The sequence below is a fragment of the Daucus carota genome, chromosome 6 (genome assembly GCF_001625215.2).
Source record: "Daucus carota subsp. sativus chromosome 6, DH1 v3.0, whole genome shotgun sequence".
Taxonomy (NCBI): domain Eukaryota; kingdom Viridiplantae; phylum Streptophyta; class Magnoliopsida; order Apiales; family Apiaceae; genus Daucus; species Daucus carota.
Window position 1 is genome coordinate 38,768,912 of NC_030386.2, and position 24,235 is coordinate 38,793,146.

Sequence of the window (24,235 nt, forward strand, 5' to 3'; positions counted from 1 at the left end):
AGATTTTCTAACCCCAAACTCATTGTCGGAAAATGCAGTACCTTTCTATTACCCCTTTTGCACTGATATGTACATTCAGATATCGTGTAACAGACCTAAAAGCTTTCAGCCTGTACTAAAGGAGGTGAATATGTGCTCATACTCGACAGTGAAATTAGTTATCTGACGGAGTGTTATTTCTGCAATAGGCATTTGCTTACCAGGAGATTTATGTCAATGAATAATACTCCATGCTCTCGGATGTTAATGTCTATGTTGAACAGATGAAGATCCTGGATACAATATTAGCAAAAACATTAGATAACAGGGCATTTATCAGATTAAATATATAAATAAAACTACTCGGAATTAACTGATTTGACATGCAACTGTCAAATAGGATATATACAATTTCAACTAAACAACAAGTGATCCTCACAAAAACAGAAGTAAAAAACAATTGATTGCATCAGATATAGTGTTAGAAGTAAGATTTTTTAAGTCCCAAATCACTGGAGAAATCTTTACATAAAATGAAAATTACAAACCATGTGGTGAACTCTTATTTGCCAGGTGATAAAGTTGATTACAAGACCTTATATAATGCCTGGTTTATCTATACCCCACCATATCAATATCTGTCTCCGTCATTCAAAGTATTATCCAGCTCTCTCTCTTTAACAATGGCAAAGAAGCCAAGCTTGTGTTGTCAAAAGATCCCCCTCCACTAATCTCAATATCTATCTCTGACCTCTGTAGCCATAACTCTATATTCACATTCACGGAAGTCACAAAAATCATGAAACATCTCCGCCAATGACATATGTAGGGAAAAACACTAATTATAAACATTAACCCAAGCAACAGAATTTTAATCATTTATCTCAAAATCAAACACCAAATCCTATAAAAATCAAACAAATACAAATAGACCCCCGTTTAAAATTAATATAGGGTCTCTTGTCACTAAACATGACCTAGTCAAATAAAGTACTCCCTCTGTCCCATTTAATTCTATACATTTCTTTTAAACTGCTCGACACGCATTTCAATGCTCTTATAAAATATAGTTCCGTAACTTATTTTTGAGATTTTCTTTTTCTGTATAAAAATATAACATCCAAACTTTAATTCAGGAAAAAAAAAATTTAAAAATAAATTGCACAAATACACTTTGCAGGAGCATTAAAGTCCGTGCCGCGTCCCCGTCCCCCAATGTATACTACTCAGGGGGACGGAGGGAGTAGTTATTACATCCTAGCTCGGTAACTCTTGGCGTTGACTTGGTTCTTGTTTATTTCATTTTTTATTATCATTCTCACTAGTAGTAAAATATGCAGTTCAATCAACTACTCGTTACAATTTCAGACAATCAGAAAAAGAACGGAAATGCTGGTGAACACGCATATCAGATAACTTCATATTCCTTCTCATCCAGAGGACCAGTACATGCTGGCTCACTTCCAGATTTCACTTCATGTATGAATGATTTTAAAATCTTTTGACTTACAATAGTGCATCTCCAAAGTTGAATATCGGTGATCAGCATAATTCCTGAGGGTTCTAATCTGAAGACTGAAATGTTGCAACTGAATTCCCTGCCATAAAGAAGTAACAGCTTACCAATGAATTTAAAATCTCAAGACAGGACTTCAGAAGTATCTATTTTTAACAGGAACATAAAGAAACAAATATTACCTTTCACATGCATCCCTTCAGTTCCTCATCCATTGCTTGCCACATCAAGAAATCTACTGATAATTGCTAACTACTAAATCATACACACACCTCCATGATATAACAAGAAGCATGTAGATTAGCCAAATAGCACATATAATAGCACAGATATATCTTTCCAAACAGCATGTAGATTAGCCAAATGCCACAAGGACAACAAAGAATGAAGGGATTTGTATAAAAAACAGATATTATGGATAGATGAATACAGATATCAGCAGAACCAACATAGTTCATGTGTTCACCATAAGATAGAACATTGAACATTTAAACATTCACAAAATCGAACTTTAAAAAAATAAAAGTTCAGCCATAACTAAAGATTAATTCAATTTAAAAGCATTCTATTCCATACTGGAATTAATAAATGGCCTAAGTTTCAACTATTAAAAAAAATTCGGCCCATCTAAGAATTTTAGAATTCAGAAGACATGTGAAGCATATATAATATTGATTTTTTGAGGAAAAGTAAGAATTACAAATTAATGGCGTTAATATAATTTAGTGGTTTAAACTAGAGTTTCTCTATCCTAAATTATCTTTAAACACTTTGCACTGTGCGATGGTCTTATATGACAATGCGCATATACAAATTTATTTGGACAAGCTCAAGCTTTAGTAGCAAACAGCCATGTATCATTTACAGGACAGGTTTGACACAGAAATAATTGAAGAGTAGATGGAGATGCAAACTGACGGCAATCGTTAGCTCAGTATAGGTCTGGTCAACAAATATTACAGAGAGCTATGAGGTCAAATGATAGTTGAAAAGACGCAAGTAAAACAGAATTTATCTCTTCCTTGCTGAATAAAAAAAGCTATAACATAACAATAGGGCAAAATAAACCATTAACTAGCCTTACATTAAAATAATAAATATCCACTTGGTCATCGAAACTACATAAATAAATCTGTTCCCTAATTTCTAGTAACATATGTGATATTTTCTCCTTCAGCATTTTTGTAGGCTGCGTTTATGTGTCAATTTAAAGACATACTAGTTTTAAATCCTTCCAAATCCCAACACCAAGTGATAGTTTCCACAACTTCATGATCACCCCCGGACCTCCTGGATTGCAGTGCGCAACATTTGATCCCCTACAACTGATCGCAGTTTTTTCATGAAGATGCCTTTTGGCACTTTTCCCGCCTGTAAAATAATTAGGGAATTCCTGAATGAGTTTTTCAAAATTTTAGGGGGGTTTCTATAGTTGAGAGTAAAACAAGGCGAATTAATGAATTTAGAGATATGTAAGTGTTTAGATGCAGAAGCATAGAAGAACAGATCAGAAGTGTACAGAATTCAGTTAAACTTGCAGGTAGGACAGAATGGAGAGCAAAACAGTAGAGGGAGAGGCTGGTGGAATCCATTTTATTTTCTTCATTCAAATCATCCTGAGATATTAGAACTGACAGATATTTATAGGCCTAGTCTTGTAACTAACTCTGACAAGACAGAAATGCTATAACAGCCAATAGTAATGCTATGAAACAAATCTTAACACGACCAACTAGTGCCTATTTCTATTAGTCTATGTTATTCCTGACAATATGTGTGATGCTTCTAACAGTTTTGCCTAGGCGTCACAGCAGAGACAATAAGTCAGGTGTCCTTTCTGCCTTGCCCCCATCATGCAGGGCCTTGACAAGGAAATGTTGCCACCACAAGGGATACTCAGCCGATAAAGCAATGTCATTATTTTAACACCAATTAGTCCTATACTTACTAATGGTTCAATTTCACATTGAACCCTAAAAAGATAATAGTCAATAGTGTTGTTTCTTATAATTATATGCTATCAAGAATATGGTAATATAGTACAAAAATAAATTAACTCTGTGGATGTATAGTAGGCTCGTAAGCGCATATTTTTTTAACAGTCACCTAGGAGCAAGTCCAAGAGATGCCTTACAGTAACTCGAACTTTGATCAAAAATCCAAATTTGGGGCAGTTTTGTCCTAAATCACTCCAACCGTGGACTAAAAAGTGATCCAAATTTGGATCAGTGAATAGTACTGGTCCAAATTTAGATCACTACTATTCACTGATCCAAATCTTTTTAATATTAAAATTTTGTTACTTTTTATTATTTGATGATTTTGTTAATGTTATTAAAGGGTAAATTAATTAATATTAGAATATAATTAAAACGACGATTAGTTATAAAATAAAATTTCAAAATACATGAAATAAAATAATACAACATAAATAATTTAACAATAAATTTAGGATGCACGTGATTTAAACGAGATGGGTCCGAATTTATCAATCGCTACCGAAAATCAAAATGCCCATCCTGAATTTTGAAATATACTGATTGAACATTTGTCGGAAGAATATACTAATTCTAAGAATTAGTACTTTTACGTAATATTTTAATATTTTTAATTTAAGCTGGGGATGGTTCAAGAAGAACTTTATTATCATGGTAGCTAGTACCTTTTAATCTCTGCCCTGCAATGATAAATAAGACTAGAACCGCTTTTTCGAAAATTGTTTGACACGTGATACTCCCTCCGTCCCACCAGATTCCTTACAGTTTCCTTTTTTGGACGTCCCACTCATTTCTTTACATTACAAAACTTTCCCAAAATAGTTAATGGGTCCCCCGTTTCCCACTTTTTCTCCTTTTTCACACTACTTTTACTCCACTGTCTCTCTTTTATATATTAAAAATCAATGGGTCCCACCATTTCACCAACTTTTCTTTCTCTTTTCCACTATTTTATACATATTTCTTAACCTCCGTGCCCAAACCCAACGTAAACAATTGAGTGGGACGGAGGGAGTATATAATTGCGTTGTTTAAAATTCTTAGACACGTGGCCCACACACAACATTGAAGTGTTACATTTCTATCGTGCTATATATAATATGATTTTGAAACACATGATATAAATTAAAATTGAAAAAGTATAATTATATTTTTTAACGGCTTGGGGAGCGCAAATATAAAAACAAAAAATATTTATCAACATAAATTTTGAAAGGAAGCATAAAACTAAAGTTTTGATATAAATATTGGACACAAAATTTTATATAAAAAACACACAACACAAAAAAAAATATAAAAATAATTAATAATTTAAAGAACAGAACAATGATATTTACAAAACACAAACATTCCTACACATATTTTTTTTTAAAATGTTATTTAAAATTAAAAAAACTTAAAATTACATTTTAATATGATACAAGGTACAAATACATAACACATATAAAATACTGAACAAAAGCATATATATACAAACAATACAGTACGGTACACATAAATTTTTTTATAATAAAATATAAAATAATTTTTTAATATAAAATACAGGACACATTAAAGAATTCAAAAGAAGAAAATGGAAAATTGAAAGTACAGATATAGAAGACATCAAAATACAAAACAAGTAGAAATATAATATCAAATAATACAAACATTATACTTTTATAAAAAAGTACAAACTAAAATATAAAACAAAAATATACATTAAAGTATATAATACCAAACACAAAAAAACATATTGAAATAACTTAATATAAAAAAACACACATCACAATAAAAATATATAAAAATATTTAATAATTTAAAGAACAAAACAATGATATTTACAAAACACAAAACATTACTACACACATAATTTATTTATTATCAAAAAATGTTTTTAAAATTAGAAAAACTCAAAATTACGTTTTAATATGATACAAAGTACAAATACATAACACATATAAAATACAAAACAAAAGCACATACATACAAACAAAAGCACATACATACAAACAGTACAATACACGTAAAAATTTTAAAAAATGCATACTAAAATATAAAATAATATTTTATTTTTTAATATAAAATACAAGACACATAAAAAATTCAAAACAAGAAAAAAAATAGATAATTGAAAGTACAGATATAGAAGGCATAAAATTACAGAACAAGTAAAAATATAATATCAAATAATACAAAACACTATACTTTTATAAAAAAGTAATAACTAAAATATAAAACAAAAATATACATTAAAGTATATAATACCAAACACAAAATAACATATTGAAATAACTTAATAAGCAGGTAAATTGTTTTATAAATAATTATATTACATAAAAGATAAATTCAATACAGATATTTTTGAATAATAGAAAACATGGAAATAGAAAAAGATAAAAAGAATCATAAATAACAACATTGATTGTAAATTGTAAACATGCTTGTCATGCCTTCATATAATGTGTGAGCTTCTTATCCATTCATTCATTTTTCTAAAGGGTTCCTAAGTCACCAAATATAGAGCTTGTTTGGCAAACCCAAATAAGCACTTCTTCTTCCAAGAAGTTGACTCCTACTTTTCTTGACCCATTTCTGTAAATAAGCATAAGCACTTTTAAGAGGTTCTGGAGATATAAGTTAGAAGTTGAGAATACTAGCTTTTTTCTCAGAGCTTCTACTTCTTTTCCGAACACTTTTATAACTTATAAGTTTTAACTTACTTCTCACTTCTGCTCCACTTCTTTACTTTATGTAAGAAGTAACTTCTTTTAAGCTAACACAAACGGCCCCATAGTGGTTACTCATTGAGAAGGCCCATATCTAGTTGTTGATATTATAGTTATAATTAATGATGAAATTAATTAATCTATTTTTAAAATATTTACAATCAAAGTATATGAATATAAATATATAATAATAATGAATGAATTTGGATTTATATTTGGATCACATGATTGAAATAAGATCTGGATCCCGTCCTAAATTTAGATCAATTGATGATCCAAATTTGGATATAGGGTTGGAGTTGGCCTATGATTTAAGTTAAAATTTGAGGCATTTGATTAAAAAAAGTTGATCCAACGGTGTCTTGGTGATGCCTTATAGTACTATCTTCAAGCCTTATTTTCAAGGCACCTCTCTCCTTGCCCTATTTTATATCATATAATTCAATGTTACATACATTCTATCTATGTACCTTATATTGTCCTTTAATGATGAAAGAACACCTTCAATAATAAAATTTGAAATATATAGTTGGGATAAGGCACATTGTTGGAGTTGAAGATAGTTAAATATGTCCTAAATCACTAGGACATCATTTTTTATATTATATTTAAGGCTTAAAATAGGACATTGTTGGACTTGCTCTAAGCTTCTAATCACATCTGAGATGCCTTCTACTCAACAAGGTGTTGCATCACTATCTAGGGATCATTTAGAAGTTTAAAATACATTTAAAAAAAAATAACTGATCCATGATTGTCTAGGTGAAGTGGAGATGTTATTGAGACAGTTAAAAGTATTATATACATGAAGATAACAAAATTCTTACAGTTCAGCTTTGTTACATACCTTGTAAGTACAGCACAATGCTTGCAACTCTGGTACTTTGGAGGAAGGAAGTGAACGTATCAGATTCGCAAAGAATTTTGCAGTCATTGCATTAGACACTTTCGGCAGCCACATCAAGTTCAGTTTTGCAGATGATTGGCCCACCCGGGGTGTTGTGGACAATTGGCCTGACAAAAAAAACGTTAACATGATATAAGACTAACCCAAAAATATCACAATTTGAAACATAGTCCAGCCAGGCAGCACCATTAGCACAAATGTAGTTACCTAAAACATCAATGTTATGCTTGTAGCTCACAATGCACTCCGGAAGAATGTGAGTGTTCATATTAGCACCCCACACTATATACCATTTAGGGTTACTAACATCATCAACACCTGTATCAAATTCCGGACTTGATGGATATAACTGCTGGGAACCTGCTTGAACCTTCTCACACTTGCCCAATATAAGCCGGCACAATATTACATGATTTTCGCCTATGTCAGGCGGCATTACACTGAAATTCATACCAAAACCAGTTAGTTTCACTAAACTTGATCAGTCAAAATCCCATTAACCAAAACACACTTCTATTTTGCTAAGCATAACATGCTTTCTATAACAACATCAAACTTGGAAATTACCTAACCCGGGATGATTTAATCGGGGACAAGTATATACCAACCCCAAAAGCTTCTCCTAGAGAAGCCTTCTCGGGACTGCTAAACCCGTAACTCAAAATCCTCTGCACACCCTCACTCGAACACTTAATCCAAGCAAATGTCACATTGGCCTCACCTCTAGCAGCCTTCGTCATCTCCACCTGATTCAGAAACCCCTCATACCGCGCTCTATCCAACGGTGCAGTCCTGGTAACCTGATGAACCCCAGTAATCTCGGCTCCAATCCCCTTAATCCCACCCCAATTCAAAAACAAATTCCTCACAACCATACCCGCCTTCCCTCCCTCTCCCATAACTTTAACCCTATTCCACCTCCTCGACTCCATTTCCTCACAAACCCCCTCCCTCCTCCTCTTTATCCCATCCTCATCTGTACAACTCCCCACACTCTTCACCTCTTCTTCCACCACATCTCCCCCCTCTCTCTTTCTCTTATTCCACAATCCCCCACCATTAACCCTAATCCCATCCCCCTTATTCAACAATTTACCACCACTAACCCTAATTCCATTCCCCTTATTCAACAAATCACCAACACTCGCCCTAACTTCATTCCCCTTATTCACCAATTCACCGCTACCAACCCTAATTTCATTCCCCTTATTCGACAATTCACCGCCACCAACTCTAATTCCATCCCCCTTATTCACCAATTCACCACCACTAACCCTAATTCCATCCCCCTTATTCACAACATCACCACCACTAACTCTAATTTCAATCTCTAACTTCCCTAACCTCCCCAAATCCCCCAAATTCACATCCTCCCTCTCTCGAAAACCCGAAAACTCAAAATCTCCCCCAACAACAAACTTGGGAAACCAACTCCTCCCCTCCACATCAATCCACCCAACCGACACCTCAAACTCCCCCTCAAAATCACAAACCAACATCCTATAAAAATCAAACAAACACAACACTCCCCCAATCTCCACCTCCACCACACCGCTCTTCTTTACAAAACAATCCCTAACCATCTCCACCACACTCCCCTCAAAATCCACCCAATCGCCGCCGCTATTATACAACAAACGCGCCACCACGCCACTGTTTTTAAAACAACCGTAATTCTGTAACAAACTCTGTACATAAAACGACGCCGTGTTAGTACTGTTAGAAGACTCAAAAAATCGCCGATCTCGAAATAAATTAACGTTAGGCTTATTTACAGGCTTCCGCGCGATCCGATCGCTGAGTAGAATCGACGAGTTCATTTTGAATAGATGGATGTAATAAAGCTTTTGCGCTTGAGCTTTTGAAAAATCTAGAAGTCTACGTAGAGGGGCAGTTTGTGTGTATTGTGTGTGTATATATGGGGGTTTTCCAATTCTGTGTAGGATTTGGAGTTTCTTACTCGGTTTCGGTGAATTTACGCTTTTGCCCCTGATAATGGCATTTATCCGGCTTCTGTTACTTGTGTTCTAAGTTATTGTGTTCTATTTACAAATGTTTTTAGTATTAATATATGTTATTAATAATAATTTTATTTTTTTTTAACTAATTATATTTAAGAGGATAATGATAAAGTTTTTGTCTTATTATATATGATGAGTGTTTTTAATATTTGAAATTATTTAATAAAAGAAGAGTAATAGACCTAATATGTTGTAGACTTCTAGTTGTATAAAGAGAATACTGAACTGAAAAGAACATGACCAAACCAAAACCGAAAAGAACATGACCAAACCAAAAATTTGTACGACTACAAATTATACCCATGTTGGTTTATTATAGTATTGTATAGTATAGATTTAAGTATAATTTAAATACCTTTCCTAAAAAAAAAAGGATAATTTAAATACCTATAGACTATAGCTTGATGTATAAGATTTTATTAAGAAATATTATTGGAAAACTTTGGTTAAATATTAGTTCAAAACTGATAAAATATATTCTTTTATTTTAAATTACATGTCTTTTTCGGCCTTTTTTTATCAAAGTAATCAAATTTTGATTGGAAAATAAATATAATTGTTTTATAATATAAATATATAAAATATCCATAATTTACTTTAAACTGAAATTTTCTGAATTATAGAATTATATAAAAATAAATTATGAGATTTACTAAAAATATTAGACTACTCTGACGTAAAAATTAAAGATAGACACGTAATATGAAATGGATAGAATAATAATTTTGATATAGATTTAATTAAAAAGATGGTAAGACATAAGTATAAACGAAATCTTGTTTGGTTCGTAACTGAAGTTTAGAGATCAGAATTAAAAGTTTTTATAGCACACACGAAGACAACTGAATTATCTACAATTTGAGGTGGTTCGACATTAGAAATCTAGTTGAAACAACTTAGAGTATAATCTATTTTGAGAGAGGATTTTGTATACATTAGAAGGATTGTTTTAACAAATAGGATACATAAATTGAACAATAATTCATGATAGCCATCGAACTCTAGTTTTGTTTTGTCTCGCATTTATTATATAATTTAGTAAATATATAAAATTCATTAATATATTTTCCGAATTTTTGAATTATAAGATATAAAAGACTTGAAATTAATATTGATATCATTTATTTTATGCGAACGATACTACTCAACAATAAAAATCTATAAATATTTAAAGTTTTGTTTAATCACCTATTTAACCACTGTAAATATTTTCCACCACTTAGATTCACCTAATTATTTCGATAACAGGTTGCTTTTGTAAAACGGATAAAAAACGGACCGTTGCGCCACGAGTAGGGGGACTGGGGAGTCAGAGTGGCCATTTGCTACTCATAATTACTACTCCAGAAAGGGCGTACGCGTATCCGGTATAAATGAAAAAGTAGGCCAAGCCTTATTTCTTCGTTGGCGGCTCTTTGGCTTTAACGTGAGGTTCTGTAATTGCTTTGGCCCCAAGTTAGCCGGCCATGATTTTGAATACACGCTGACTTAATGACCTCATTCAAGTCGTGTTTTTTACTCCCTCTGTCCCGGTCAATTGTATACGTTTCTTTTTCACTGCTCGGACACGCTTTTTAAGGCTCTTATAAAACATAGTTCCACAACTTATTTTTAAGATTTTCTTTTTTTGTATAAAAATATAAATGTTATACTTTTATACAAAAAAAGAAAATCTTAAAAATAATTTACAGAACTATACTATATTGAAGCATTAAAGTCCGTGCCGCGCCCCCGTCCCCCAATGTATACTATTGACTGGGACGGAGGGAGTATTGACTGGGACGGAGGGAGTATATCAATAGATGAGGACTTCCACCGCTACTGTGAGTTGATTTAGTAATATGAATAGTCCAACATCTTACCAAATCTTTAAGCTTCCAGATTGCATGCCACCACTTAATCTTGTGATACTTCCGAATTTCAATTTAAAATTGAGTTAATGAGATCTTTTTTAAATTATATATAATATTAAATTTTAAATTATATTTGTCCAAACTGTATGCTACTGTACTACTCCCTCCGTCTCATAATACTTCCTGAGTCTTGATCACATTTGCCAGCACACATTTGATCGTGAATATCTTTGATTTTGTATTAATTAGTATTAAATATATAAACTTCATTGTATTAAAGTTCTCATGAATAAGATCACTCATAATTATATTTAGTCTTATACATTGAATGTAAATTAGTAATTTGACTCAGCTTATGAATAATTCCGACATTTCAAACGGAAAAAGTAAAATGAAACGGAGAAAGTGTGTTAATTAATGAAAATTACTCTTACCCCGGTAATTGTGAAAATTTCGGTGCAAGTACAAGTTTGAACCTGTAATACTCCCTCAGTCTATTTTTCTTTATCACGTTTACCAATATACGTTTGTGATCATTAAAATCTTTTCATATTAGTATTAAATATAAAAATTTTATCATATTAAAATATTCATAAATACAAAACCAATAAAGTCACTTATCACTATATTTAATCTTATAAATTAGACATACAATACTAATTTATTCTCGACACATAAAACGAGAAAAGTTTTTTGAGGAGGAGGGAGTAGTATTTTGTTGAAATCCAACTGAAGATGCTCTGGAGACTGGAGAGTGAAATATGAGGTGAAAGCAGTGATCACTGATCGGAGCACAGGAACGTACCGTTTGGTAGAATCCCTGTGAATTGTGAACAGGAGTTTAGGGTTGGTGGATCAGAGGTGTACGAGGAGCCTGTCACTCTGTCAGGCTGTCATCTGCTTATCTCATTATTGAGCAAGGCCTGCATGCGAAACACAACCTTGTAATGTTTTTTATTTATTTGGTTTATTGGACTGGTTCTGTATGGGCTCAAAAAAGTTGGGCCGAGAGGCTTTTATTTTATGACAAAAGAAATCATTCATTGTGGGCCGTTTATTGGTTTATTGTACAGTTGTGGAACACCTAAGTAATAAAAATATTCTTTCAACGGTTCACTAGTCCAGCCTGTGTTATATGGTTTTGAGTTTTTCTTTGGAGCTGCCTTTATGGCTTTATCAGTGAGCCAAGACCCGGATTTCTTAATTTACATGGAGAAATCCTCTAGATTTAACAGTCTTCATATATTTTTATTTCTTTTACTTAAGATTAGTTTATAATTTAATAAATATATTCAGCTAATACCCGAATTTCTTAATTATATGAACAAATTTTCTAAATTTATAGTATTCAAATATTATTATTTTTACTTTAAGTTAATTTCTTTATAATTAATGAAAATATACTTATCATGCACCCTAAATAATAAAATAACAAATATATTTTGAGTAGCGTGGAAGTTTTTTTTTTTTTTTTACAGTGAGTAGTAGCGTGGAAGTTGGAACTATTAACCCTCGACATACATTTTATTGTATGACTCTGCTTAGTGAGTGTATCATCTCACAAAAAGATTGAGATTACTTATCCACTTAACTTATCCGAATCTCTTTTTTATTTTCTAAAATTATTATTGCCAGGGTGAGAGTTAATTTTAAATTATTCTTTTTTCAATATCATTTAGTTATTTATTATTGTATATTATAAGAATTTAAAATAATTAAAATATTTTATTATTATGATAATTTTTTTGAGATATTATTATTATTATTATTATTATTATTGTGATAATTATTCTTATAAGAAGCTACTATGAGTATATAGATTAATTATATATTATTATTATTATTATTATTATTATTATTATTATTATTATTATTATTATTATTATTTAATGTAATGTGGCACCCTTATCCAAAACAACAAATTTATACACAATCACACTTCACACACATATATATAGCCACAAACTAACCGGCTCTTGATTTGGTTGAACTCGTGAAATTCATCTCGTGGGGTTGCTTGTAATTTGATTAGATTTTGTGGGTACCAATCACAATTTGCTCTAATGGAGGATTGCAATTTCCCTCAGGGCTCTCTTTTTCTTGGATTTGATAGCTCTACTCAGTAAGTCTTGTTTCACTTTGATTACTTATACGATTTTATCAATTTTATATTGTAATTCCAGTTTGTACCTGAGTATGTATTCATGCTTAGGGTTTTTATTGCCGCTATGTTATATGGGTTTTTTGTTGATAATTCATGACCGTTATGCTTAAATTATGATTAAATGTTGATATCGAATGATCTTGCGGTATATTTGTGAGTAAGAGCCTATCAAGATTCTTTATTCTTTTCTGTTTTTAAAGAAATTATTGAAATGTTTGTATGCCTGTGTCCCTGTAAGTATATACTTAAGTATTCGCGAGTTTTTGAAATTATGCATCAGATTACAACTTTTGTTTTTTGGAATTATTCTTTTGATATATTTTGAAATTATTCTTTTGATGTATGCAGTCATAGTTGTGTTTTTTGGATATGTATGTGAATGTGTTATGTCTGGACCTAAAAGATTTCACGGTCTTTCACTTTCGTCACAATAAAAAAAGTGATCCTGCAAATTGCAATAGGCACCGTTCAAATGTTGTCATTAGAATTGGTTAGAAAAAGGTATTGCTCATACTGGTTACAATTTGAAAATGTTTCTCAAGGAGTTGATCAAGATATAGCTATTATATTTGTATCACCGAATGGGAAAGGGTCCTCAACTAAGCTTTGTAAATTAGTATTCGATCTATCTGTAAACCACAGACATACAAATTATTTTTTTGTAGGTCACTTAAAGCAACAGTGTTAGATTCCAACCTCAACATTTTCGCTACAGAGATTATTAATTTTGATTCAGAGTTACCTCACTATAAGACCAAAGACGGTGTGGTTCGTGATCCATCAGTTAATGGACGAATCGTTTCACCAACACTGATGTGGGTTGAAGCATTTGATCTCATACTGGAAAGACTCGATAAAAAAGTGGATTTCAGTAAGATTGCTGCTGTGTCTGGTAGTGGACAGCAGCATGGTAGTGTATACTGGAAACCAGGTAGTTCGGCAATATTATCGTCACTAGACTCAAAGAAACCTCTCGTTGGTCAATTCTGTGATGCCTTTTCAGTCAGCGAATCACCTGTATGGATGGACAGTAGCACTACCGAACAATGCAAAGCTATTGAGAAAGCTGTTGGCGGCGCAATGGAGTTGTCTAAGCTTAGTGGGTCTCGTGCTCATGAGAGGTTTACAGGTCCCCAAATCCGCAGGATATATGAAACACAACCGGAAGTCTATAAGAATACAGAGAGGATCTCCTTAGTTAGCTCTTTTATGGCGTCTATACTTATCGGGTCATATGCTTGCATCGATCAAACAGATGGGGCAGGAATGAACTTGATGGATATCAAGCAGAGAGCTTGGTCAAAAACAGCCTTGGAGGTTTGCTGGTCATATTTCTATGGCATTTTACTAATATCATAATTTACAATGCACGTCTGCAGTATCAATACTATCAACTTGGAGTATCACTAAGATGTTTCTTGCGCACTTGACATTACATCCTCAATCTTAATGATAGAGAGGTGTAAATCTTATCGAACTGAGCTTAACTTTATCTGTTTGTACTAGGCTACAGCACCAAATTTGGAACAGAAGCTTGGAAAATTAGCTCCTGCACATGCTGTTGCTGGTTTGATTGCTCCCTATTTTGTGGAAAGGTTAGAGTCTAGTTTTAAATATGATAATATCATTTGTAGGGATATACACAATTTTTAGGAAAGTATAATAATTTTCCAATATTAAGCTTTCGGCCTGCAGTTTGATGATGCAAATCACTCCTTTTAGGATGATGAAGCACTTGACATTACATCCTCAATCATAATGATAGAGAGCTGTTTGCTTTCAAATCACTTCTTTTAAAATGACACATGGAGTGATGTCTTAATTGTACTAGAAGTGTATCATGTAGCTTCTCGTATTGTGTCTCGGTGTACTTTTTATAATTGATGAATAGATAAGAGGACACCATCGTGATTAAATACCAATAGGTTGCCAATGAATGATGTATATGTTATCTTTGAAGATGTATTATGGCTAGAAAGAGTTATTGTATTACTATTACCATTTGCAGCTCACTTTCTTTATATTATGTTGACTCCAAAATACTGGATGTACCTTTCTCAGGTTTCACTTCAACAAGGACTGTTTAGTTGTACAATGGTCTGGTGACAATCCTAACAGTCTAGCAGGTGAAAATTTCTTGATGCATTGATAATGTTTTGTTCAAAAAGCTATAACCTTGACTTAAGAATGTATGGGTTAACCTTTTTATACTCCTCTCTTGGTCTTAGTCCAGAAGCTATATCTGTTTTCCACCTGGCTCATTTCATTTGTACACTTTTCTGTAATCAGTTATCTAATTTGTTTACCGAGTAACCTTTTTGGAGTTGTAGGCTTGACACTCAACACTCCAGGGGATCTCGCAATCAGTCTTGGTACTAGCGATACTGTAAGTGGAAGCATATGCACTTCTTAAATCTGAAGTTGATAATTTGCATTCAGTTCGATTCTTATATTATGTGATTAGTTCAAATGTAGGTCTAGTCCATAATCTACAAACTGAGTTTTTTTAAGTAAATTCAATAATTATCTAAAAGTTTATTTGCAAATATTACCTGCTCTAGTCCGTGTTCTTGAACATGGAGAATAAATTGTGAGCAGATCAGTATCAGTAGTTGATAACCAAAGAACATCAACCAATGATGAACACACGAGACCGCCATATGCAAATTCAACTTTCTTCATATGACGCAGGTATTTGGGATAACTAACAAACATCAACCAAGATTAGAAGGACATGTCTTCCCTAATCCTGTTGATACAGAAGGCTACATGGTAATGCTGGTTTATAAGAATGGATCACTTGCACGCGAAGGTTAACTTCTTGTTTTATAGAATATATTTTTATTTTAGCCAGCAAACTTGTAAATCATTGTATTTCTCATGTGTCTATAACCTTTGCAGACATACGTAATCGCTATGCTAGTAAATCGTGGGAGACTTTCAATAATTTTTTGCAGCAAACACAGCCTCTGAATGGTAATTTAGCATATTATTTAAGCTTTACCATGTAAATTAATATGAGACTGATGTGAACTTTATTGTATATTTTGTTAATATGCAGGTGGTAAATTGGGTTTCTACTACAAGGATGATGAAATACTTCCTCCCCTACCAGGTGTGTTTAACAATTGTGTTTTTATCATTATTCCATTTACATTTTATCCTTAAAAATGTAAAGAAACCAAACAACATATATGGAAAAACTGTGTCCATATTTCATCAAATATTAATTTATGATTTCATTCCGCGTTGTTGAATTGACTATAAAAAGCTGGTGCAATACATAGTTCAATGTTGATGGTCTATAATTTGTGTAGTTTCCTTTCTCAGACGAGCTTTATTTGTAATTTGAATATTTCAGTTGGTTTCCATCGGTACATTCTCTCAAATTTTAATGGAGACACTTCAAATGGCCTCGTTGAAGAGGAAGTGAAGGAATTTGATGCTCCATCTGAGGTTAGTGAACATATTAAAACATTTTTCAAGTATTTTTGTTGACTTTGGTACTTAACGTGAGCTTGTACAGGTCCGAGCATTAATTGAGGGCCAGTTCCTTTCTATGCGAGCTCATGCTGAAAGATTTGGAATGCCGTCTCCTCCAAATAGGATAATAGCAACTGGTGGAGCATCAGCAAATGATAGCATTCTGAGCTCAATTGCTTCCATTTTTGGATGTAATGTATATACAGTCCAAAGACCAGGTTAGTAGACAGTCTAAAGTTGTGTGGAAATAAAATGTGAACTTTGTTACTCTTTATCATATCTTTGAGCCTCGCTTAAAGGCTTGCAATAACAAGTTGCTACCATCCCTCCATCTTGCTAGAACTTTGTTATAAATCACAACCTACAACTATTTCTCCCCTTATTCCTGATACTGAAATCCTTAAACTTGTTTGGACAGACTCTGCTTCCTTAGGGGCAGCATTAAGGGCTGCTCATGGTTGGTTATGCAACAAGAAAGGCAAATTTGTGCCAATATCAGACATGTATAAAAGCAAGTTGGACAAGACGTCTCTTGGCTGTAAGCTTGCAGTGAGCGCTGGAGATAAAGAACTGATCACCAAATATGGTTTTGTGATGAAGAAGAGAATGGAAATCGAGAATCGCCTTGCCCAGAAGCTTGGCCGCTTTTAAAGTCATGGCATTGCAGGTAGGTAGCATGTTTAAAAGTTCACCGAGTATCAGACTCTTTTTTTTTTTGGGGGGGGGGGGGGGGTTGTTCAATCTAAATAAGATTGAACATATGTGTAAATAACGAATAATGAGGAATGCTTGGATGCTATCTTCTTGTTTCTCCTTTGTTGCTTTTGGGTTGACGTAATGTTGATTCTTGAACTCAACTATGGTGGTGAACTCAATATAGTTCTATTTTGAAAAATACATAGCTTTACATGCAACAATATACCCGTTCTGCATAAACTTGCTTATCACTTTTTTCAAATTTACTGAACAATACTTGGGTTCCTGTGTTGAATAATCCTGTTTTCAGTTTAAATATTTACAATTAAGTTGTTCGCTTGATCTTATCAAGCAAAGGACTTGATGAGGCTGACCAGTTCCTACTTCCAGAGTTCACAAAGTAAAACGATGCAAACAACGAAAGCACAAAACAAAATGCAGATGATAGAGATACAAACATGTTAGAGTTGCCCCCATTTTTCCTTATAAACAACCATAAAAATAAGTAGATAGAGTCGTTGTTGCGGATAATTCAAGTTTCAGCGAAGGCATGAGTGCGATACGAATTTTCTTTCAAAGACATCATGTATGCCTTTAGTATTCCCTCAGGACACTGGTAGAAATAGTATATATTCAAATTGTAAATTGCAAGTACAGTCAAAATTGTACAAGCTTCAACTTTTCGAGTACCTTTCAGAGCCCCCTTTGCCTTAAATAGGCAAAGACAAGAAGCTAGAAAAAGTAAACACAAGATACCAAGAAAAACAAGAACTCACCACAGGTAGAAAAAACACACTATTCATAACTTAATACATGAACAAAACTTAAAATGTTAAATCTTTTCTATTTTTCTTAAATAAACACTGGTGAGAATTCCCTTGCAGTCAGTAATAGAAAAATGTGGTTTTTATAAGCAAAAAAATAAATTATAATGCCTGGCTCCATCCTGTTTGCCCTTTGGAGAAGAAGAGAGTTGAGTTGGTTACTTGGTTGCTACCTACATTATTGAAATCCCCAGATTGACCTCAAGCTGCACCTCATTGTTTCTAGCAGCAAGGGCATTCTTGTCTTTACAACCCCACCAGATTTCCCAGAAAGTTGTAGCCATTTTCTTCATTTTCTGGACTCCAAACCTCTGTTCTAGAGAGAGAGAGAGAGAGAGAGAGAGAGAATGTTTCAGAGAGAGAGAGGGGAAATGTGAGAAGAAGAAGAAGTGATTTGGGAGTTAATGTAAAAGTTGGAGACTTGTTTGGTTTTGGGAATATTTGGTTGGCCGGTGAAAGGCCATTTTCAACTTCATTCATTACTTAGTAATTGTGTTTTGTTATTGGGAATTAATATTTGCACAGTACAAACATACATTCTCATTCATTCCTCTTCCTGCTTTAAATATTCATTTTCAGCCTTTTCTGACTAAAACTACATATGTTATGTCTAGGCCTGCTCACCTATTTGCCTGTTCTCTGCTTCAGAGTAATTTAATTTTTTCCTATTTTGTTTTTTTCATAATATTTTAATCGAGAGATTACTGTATTCATTATGAGTTTATTATCCGGGAATCATGCTTGGGAGGATAAAATTTTATTGTGTGTGGTAAATTTCAAAAGGGTCATTAGATAAAATTGATCTAATAATTTAAATTAATTATTAGTTTGTATTTTATTTTTGGTTTGTATTTGATCACTAACCTATATATATGTCATAATATTTAAATAAATAATTTGTTTGATGGTAAATATTTCGGGTCTCACGATAAATAATTCATATTTAGATTGAATAATGTGTTTGAGAGTCAATATACTAGAGTCGAACCCAACTATTCGGGACAACAGAAAATAAACCCATCACTGGACAATACAACCGTGCTCAGTTTTTTTACGTTTTTAGGACGTGCAGAAGCACTTATTGAGAACGGAGTGAGTACGGTGAATGGTTTGAGCACCGACGAGTAACGAGTCCTCAGCACTAGTGCTGTAATCCGATCCGGGCAGCTCGCGAGCTCGCCCGGCTCGAACTCGTTTTGATGGGCTTGGCTCGGCTCGTTTAGTTAATCGAGCTCGAGTTCGGGCAGAGATTTTGGCTCGTTTTGTTAAACGAGCCGGCTCGGCTCGACTCGTGAAAATTAACGAGTCGGATTCAGGTAGCATTTTAGACTCGATTTAGTGTTAAATTAAACGAGCCGGCTCGCCCGACTCGTTAAACTCGGCTCGTTTAGCTAAACGAGCCAGCTCGACTCGACTCGTGAAAATAAACGAGTCGAGTTCGGGCAAAGATTTAGGCTCGTTTTCTTAAACGAGCCGGCTCGGCTCGACTAAATAAAACTCGGCTCGAATTATGCCCGGCTCGAAACTCGGTTCGCCCGGACCGAATAACAGCCCTACTCAGCACCCTCTTCAAAACAAAAATCACATAAACGAAAACTTGTAGCAAAAAAAAAAAAAAAACTAAATGAGATGCATGCATTTAATAATGTGGGTGCAGGTGTTATTTTGAGATGGAGCCAGAAGAGAACTGGGTGATGTTTGCATAATTTGCACTGTCCCATCATCTGCGTTCCAGACCCAGCAACTGACCCACGCCATATCCTGCTGGGTTACTTGTTTAGATATCTTTCTCGTGATGCATATATGTCATGTCGAGTTGTTTAGCTTAATTTTAAAAAAAAATTATTATTTAAAGGAAATAATTGAATTATTAGTGAGTAGTTAATTTGATTTGTAAATCATCAAATGTGTTTGTATAAATTTTTTTATAAATCAATTAAGTAGTTGGTAATTAAATTTATAAATTATAAAAAACAGCTCCTTGTTACCAAACATGCCCTAAATGTCTGGCTTCACTTGTTATCATTTTACCGTTAAGATTGTAATTATTTATATTTTATTGAAAGACTTGGAGTACATGCTACAACATAATACTTGGTGTTGCAGGAGAACCCTAACTAAAGCCAGATTAAAGCTTAATTAGTGGAAATTCATGCTTGTCCCACTATCTTCTTCCCCAACAAGAAACCCCATTCTACCATAGTAATGAAACACTAGTTGTGGAAAAGAGAGGTAAGAAAAGAAAGATAGAAAGTAGCTTATGCTTTGCCCACTCAACCCTATAGGCTCTAGCTCAAATGGAGACAAAGATGCTCAACAATCAGTGAGGTTCTGTGTTCTTTCTTTTTATCAATGGATAGCCAAGTGTGAGTAGACCATCCACAAACAAAATCACAATCACTTAATAAAATGCAGAATCAGAAACCCACTTTGCCACAAAAGGAAGCACCTTTAGATCAGGGGCCTTCAGCATCTGTGCATGCTTTTTCTTGGTTCATTCCATTCTGTAAAGACCTTGATGGTAGCAAAAAACAGGAAGCAAAAAAGATCTAGACTTATTAAAGCAAGTAATTGTTATTACGGTATCTCGAGTTTGGATCTGGTACACAAGACTCCCGCATCAGCAAAACCTGAGAAGGTCCGATGTACGTTGTCCTGACCATATTTTTGATAAAGTTGATATGGCCTATGGGACAGATTCTATTTATAATTTACCTTTCTGAGGTAGAACAAAGTGAGTAAAAACCTCAATTCTTACCAGAGTATGCTGATACTATGCTACTTTACCAGGAATCCATCAAAATTCATGTGATCTTTGGCGGCTTTGTTACATTTTCTGTATCCTTGGGTTTATTCAATGACTTGCAAGATTTGAGTCTGCATGGATCTGCCTCGAGTAGTAACCGGACAACCTCAACCATAGTCGGACGAAGGGCTGGTGACTTGCTTGTACAACGAACAGCAATCCGAAGAACCTTAATAATTTCATCCTTGAATGAGGCTGATATTTGTTTATCTAGAACCTCCATCACCCCTTCTTTAGTCTCAACCTTGCTGGACACCCAATTTATAATGTTCTTGCTATCTCCGAACTCTGCCTCCACAGGCTTCTTCCCGGTGATCAGTTCCATTAGGACCACACCGAAACTGTAGACATCACACTTGGTGGTTGCTTTAGAAGAGTATGCATATTCTGATATTGGATTAAACAACATTAGGCATAATGTAGCAAAGCTAATTAGTATCTTAAAACTAATTTTAAGTTGGATTAGTAGTTTACCTGGGGCCAAATAGCCATAAGTCCCTGCAATTACAGTTGTTGTGGAGTCTTTCCCTCCTTGTGCGCGTAAAACTTTGGCAATGCCAAAGTCTGCAACCTTGGCATGGTTGTTGACATCAAGTAAGATGTTGGTTGATTTGATGTCCCTGTGAATTATAGGGGGGAGTAAGTCATGGTGTAAGTAGGCCAAGCCCTGTGCGACGTCCAGTGCAATATGATGGCGAGTAGGCCAATCCAACAGGATGTTTCCTCTGTGAAGTGAATCCCATAGGTTTCCTTTAGGCATGTACTCATAAACCAGCAGGTTTGAATCCAAACTTGAGAAATAGCAGTACAACTTGATGATGTTTTTGTGCCTTATGTTGCCTAGTGTTTCAACTTCTGTTCTAAGCTCCTTGTTGATGACTACTTGATCATCCGAAGAAGGATCTTTCATTGCTTGACGCCAGAGCCTCTTGATGGCTATAATATCTCCACTGCTCAACTCAATTTTATACACTACACCAGATCCACCATGATCAATTATGTTTTTATCAACCAATGCCTCTATGATTTCAAAGTGATCAAAGCTTATTCGATGAAAGCTTTTGACATCGTATGATGAAGAAAAGGTGTCTTGGTGTTTTACCACTGCTCTTTCTTTACTCAACCAGCGCTTCAGGAATAAGAGAGCTCCAATGATCACAATTCCCACCGAAATCCCAATCAACCAGGTGCCATTGACCTTTTTACGGTACGTTTGGGGACACGAGGGGAAGTTTGTATCTGATGAACTGAGATATTTAGGAACACAGAGAGATGGATTGCTTGAAAAGCTTTCCAGCATTCCTCCATCTATAAATGGCTTGGGAATGGAGCCAGAAAGCAGATTATTTGAAAAGTTCATAGAGTTTGGAAGCAAATCACAGAGACTTTCGGGAATATTACCCTTTAAGAGATTGCTGGAAAGGTCAAGAAGATTAAGAGATTTTAATGATGATAGGGTATCTGGTATCGAAGAACTGAGCTTGTTTTTTTGCAAAACCAAAGAATTTAGCCTTCTTAGGTTGCCAATTTCAGAAGGCACTGGACCAGATAAAAGGTTATTGCTGAGATCAATCTTAACAAGATTGATAGCATGAGAGATTTCAGGAGGGAGAATACCAAATATCATGTTTCTCTGTAGGAGCAATTCAGACAAGTTCTTAGCATTTCCAATTGTTTTAGCTAGTGAACCAGTCAAATTATTGTAACCCAAATCAATGATTGACACCCGAGGAAGGCCTAATATCCCTTCTGGTATGGAGCCCTGCAGGTAGTTTCGACTGATACGTAGTCGCAGAAGAGATAGGCAGCTTCCATAAGTTTCTGGAAGGCCTCCTGAAAACATGTTATCCAGGGCACAAAAGTATAACAGCTTCCCTCCGTTGCATATATCAGCTGGCAGTTCCCCAGATAACCGATTTTCTGACAAATCAATAGCATTCATAGGTGACCATTTCCCTAGATCTTTCGGAACCTGCCCTGTCAGGGAATTGTCATAAAGAGATAATATTCTCAAGGTTGTCGAATTGGCAATCACTTCAGGAATGCTTCCTGTGAGGCTGTTGTTGTAGAGTTGCAAAACCTCAAGCTTTGGAAGGCTACATATAGATCTAGGCACTTCTCCGGTCAGAAAATTGACAGAAAGATCAAAATCTACGAGCTCAGTAAGATTTCCAAGCTCCTCAGGGATTTCACCAACAAGTTGATTGTAGTAAAGCTCCAACATACGCAAGTTCTTGAGCAAACCAATTTGTGCTGGAATCTTACCTGTAAAAAAATTCCCACTTAATTCGAGATCAACAAGTGCTGTCATGTTCCCTATAGACTCTGGAATTCGACCTTGAATATTGCATGTTGACAGTATCATGTACTTAAGTTTCGTCAGCTTGGAGAAGTTCTCAGGCAATTGCCAAAAGCTAAAACCTCCATTTTCATTGAAATTCAGTAACTCAAGATTGGTGAGGTTGGTGACAGACAAGGGAAATTCACCCGTAAAATAATTGTATGACAAGTCAAGCAGCTTCAATGATGTCAGGGGCGAAAGGTCTGGTAGCGGTCCAGTGAGATTCATGGAGGTCATGTTAAGCTCTTCGAGGAATGAGCATCTGGTGATGCTGTCAGGAAATTTGCCATGTAGGTGGTTGTGTCCAAGACGAAGAACACGCAATTCAGGGAAATAAGTGCACACATCTTCTGGAAAACGTCCTGACAGAGACCACCCTGAGACATCAATCTTTACGACAGAACCTAGACTATTGCATTCGACGCCTGTGAAGTTGCAGACTGGTTTTGATCCATTTAAGTCCCAACCTGCCAACAAATTCCCCGAAAGAGACTTCTTCATGAGACTCAAGAATTGAGCCTGATCATCACGAGCCCTAGCTTCAAGCCTTAAGGCCGATAAAGAAAAGAGTAAAACAATAGAAGAGAAAAGAAATTGAGCCATGTTAGAGGATGGAGAGTATATTATATGTTTCTGGAGAGGAGTTTTTTATTTTTGCTGCTGCAGATTAGTAGAAGAGAGCTGTATATATGGTATACAGAACGTCCTAGTGTCGTACCCAATAAACAAGACTCCGAGGTTGTGCAGTAGTGAATTCTTTTAGTAAAGCAACTTTTTTTAAACTCCACTAACACTTGGTAGAGAATAACATCAACGCACACCTTTTCTACTGATGTAATGTGTAAACAAGCTAAGTAATCCAGGCCCCCCCTTGGAATCATTAGCTTTTCGAAGAATTGCTTCAATAAATTTATTAATTTGCGCACATTTATAATTTGGG

General features: G+C 34.5%; 3 protein-coding genes across 3 annotated transcripts; 1 reads left to right on the forward strand and 2 right to left on the reverse strand.

The window, feature by feature from the left end:
- Window positions 1–2,558: 2,558 nt before the first annotated feature.
- LOC108227401 (inactive poly [ADP-ribose] polymerase RCD1) lies at window positions 2,559–9,022 on the reverse strand. Its single transcript, XM_017402521.2, has 4 exons — window positions 7,675–9,022; window positions 7,315–7,547; window positions 7,048–7,214; window positions 2,559–2,866 (listed from the first exon to the last, which is right to left on the reverse strand). The coding sequence occupies exons 1-4, from the start codon at window positions 8,925–8,927 to the stop codon at window positions 2,771–2,773; spliced, it is 1,749 nt and encodes a 582-aa protein (XP_017258010.1). The 5' UTR covers window positions 8,928–9,022; the 3' UTR covers window positions 2,559–2,770.
- A 3,899-nt stretch (window positions 9,023–12,921) lies between these two features.
- LOC108193016 (xylulose kinase 2) lies at window positions 12,922–17,547 on the forward strand. The gene is made up of 11 exons (XM_017359580.2): window positions 12,922–13,103; window positions 13,811–14,462; window positions 14,652–14,740; window positions 15,207–15,271; window positions 15,476–15,531; window positions 15,837–15,957; window positions 16,047–16,121; window positions 16,207–16,260; window positions 16,507–16,601; window positions 16,672–16,846; window positions 17,047–17,547. Exons 1-11 carry the CDS (start codon window positions 13,045–13,047, stop codon window positions 17,277–17,279), a joined length of 1,674 nt encoding a protein of 557 aa, XP_017215069.1. The 5' UTR covers window positions 12,922–13,044; the 3' UTR covers window positions 17,280–17,547.
- Window positions 17,548–20,819: 3,272 nt separating this feature from the next.
- Window positions 20,820–23,985, reverse strand: LOC108224603 (receptor protein-tyrosine kinase CEPR1). The gene is made up of 2 exons (XM_017399274.2): window positions 21,429–23,985; window positions 20,820–21,341 (listed from the first exon to the last, which is right to left on the reverse strand). Exons 1-2 carry the CDS (start codon window positions 23,896–23,898, stop codon window positions 20,953–20,955), a joined length of 2,859 nt encoding a protein of 952 aa, XP_017254763.1. The 5' UTR covers window positions 23,899–23,985; the 3' UTR covers window positions 20,820–20,952.
- Window positions 23,986–24,235: the final 250 nt, after the last annotated feature.

Coding starts and splice junctions, on each gene's coding strand:
- LOC108224603 (XM_017399274.2), bottom strand. CDS start 23,898: ATGGCTCAATTTCTTTTCTCTTCTATTGTTTTACTCTTTTCTTTATCG. Junction 21,342..21,428: donor TTATGGCTATTTGGCCCCAG/GTAAACTACTAA, acceptor ATCCAATATCAG/AATATGCATACTCTTCTAAA.
- LOC108227401 (XM_017402521.2), bottom strand. CDS start 8,927: ATGAACTCGTCGATTCTACTCAGCGATCGGATCGCGCGGAAGCCTGTA. Junction 7,548..7,674: donor ATTAAATCATCCCGGGTTAG/GTAATTTCCAAG, acceptor TATGAATTTCAG/TGTAATGCCGCCTGACATAG. Junction 7,215..7,314: donor GCATAACATTGATGTTTTAG/GTAACTACATTT, acceptor TTTTTTTGTCAG/GCCAATTGTCCACAACACCC.
- LOC108193016 (XM_017359580.2), top strand. CDS start 13,045: ATGGAGGATTGCAATTTCCCTCAGGGCTCTCTTTTTCTTGGATTTGAT. Junction 13,104..13,810: donor GGATTTGATAGCTCTACTCA/GTAAGTCTTGTT, acceptor ATTTTTTTGTAG/GTCACTTAAAGCAACAGTGT. Junction 16,602..16,671: donor AATTTGATGCTCCATCTGAG/GTTAGTGAACAT, acceptor GAGCTTGTACAG/GTCCGAGCATTAATTGAGGG.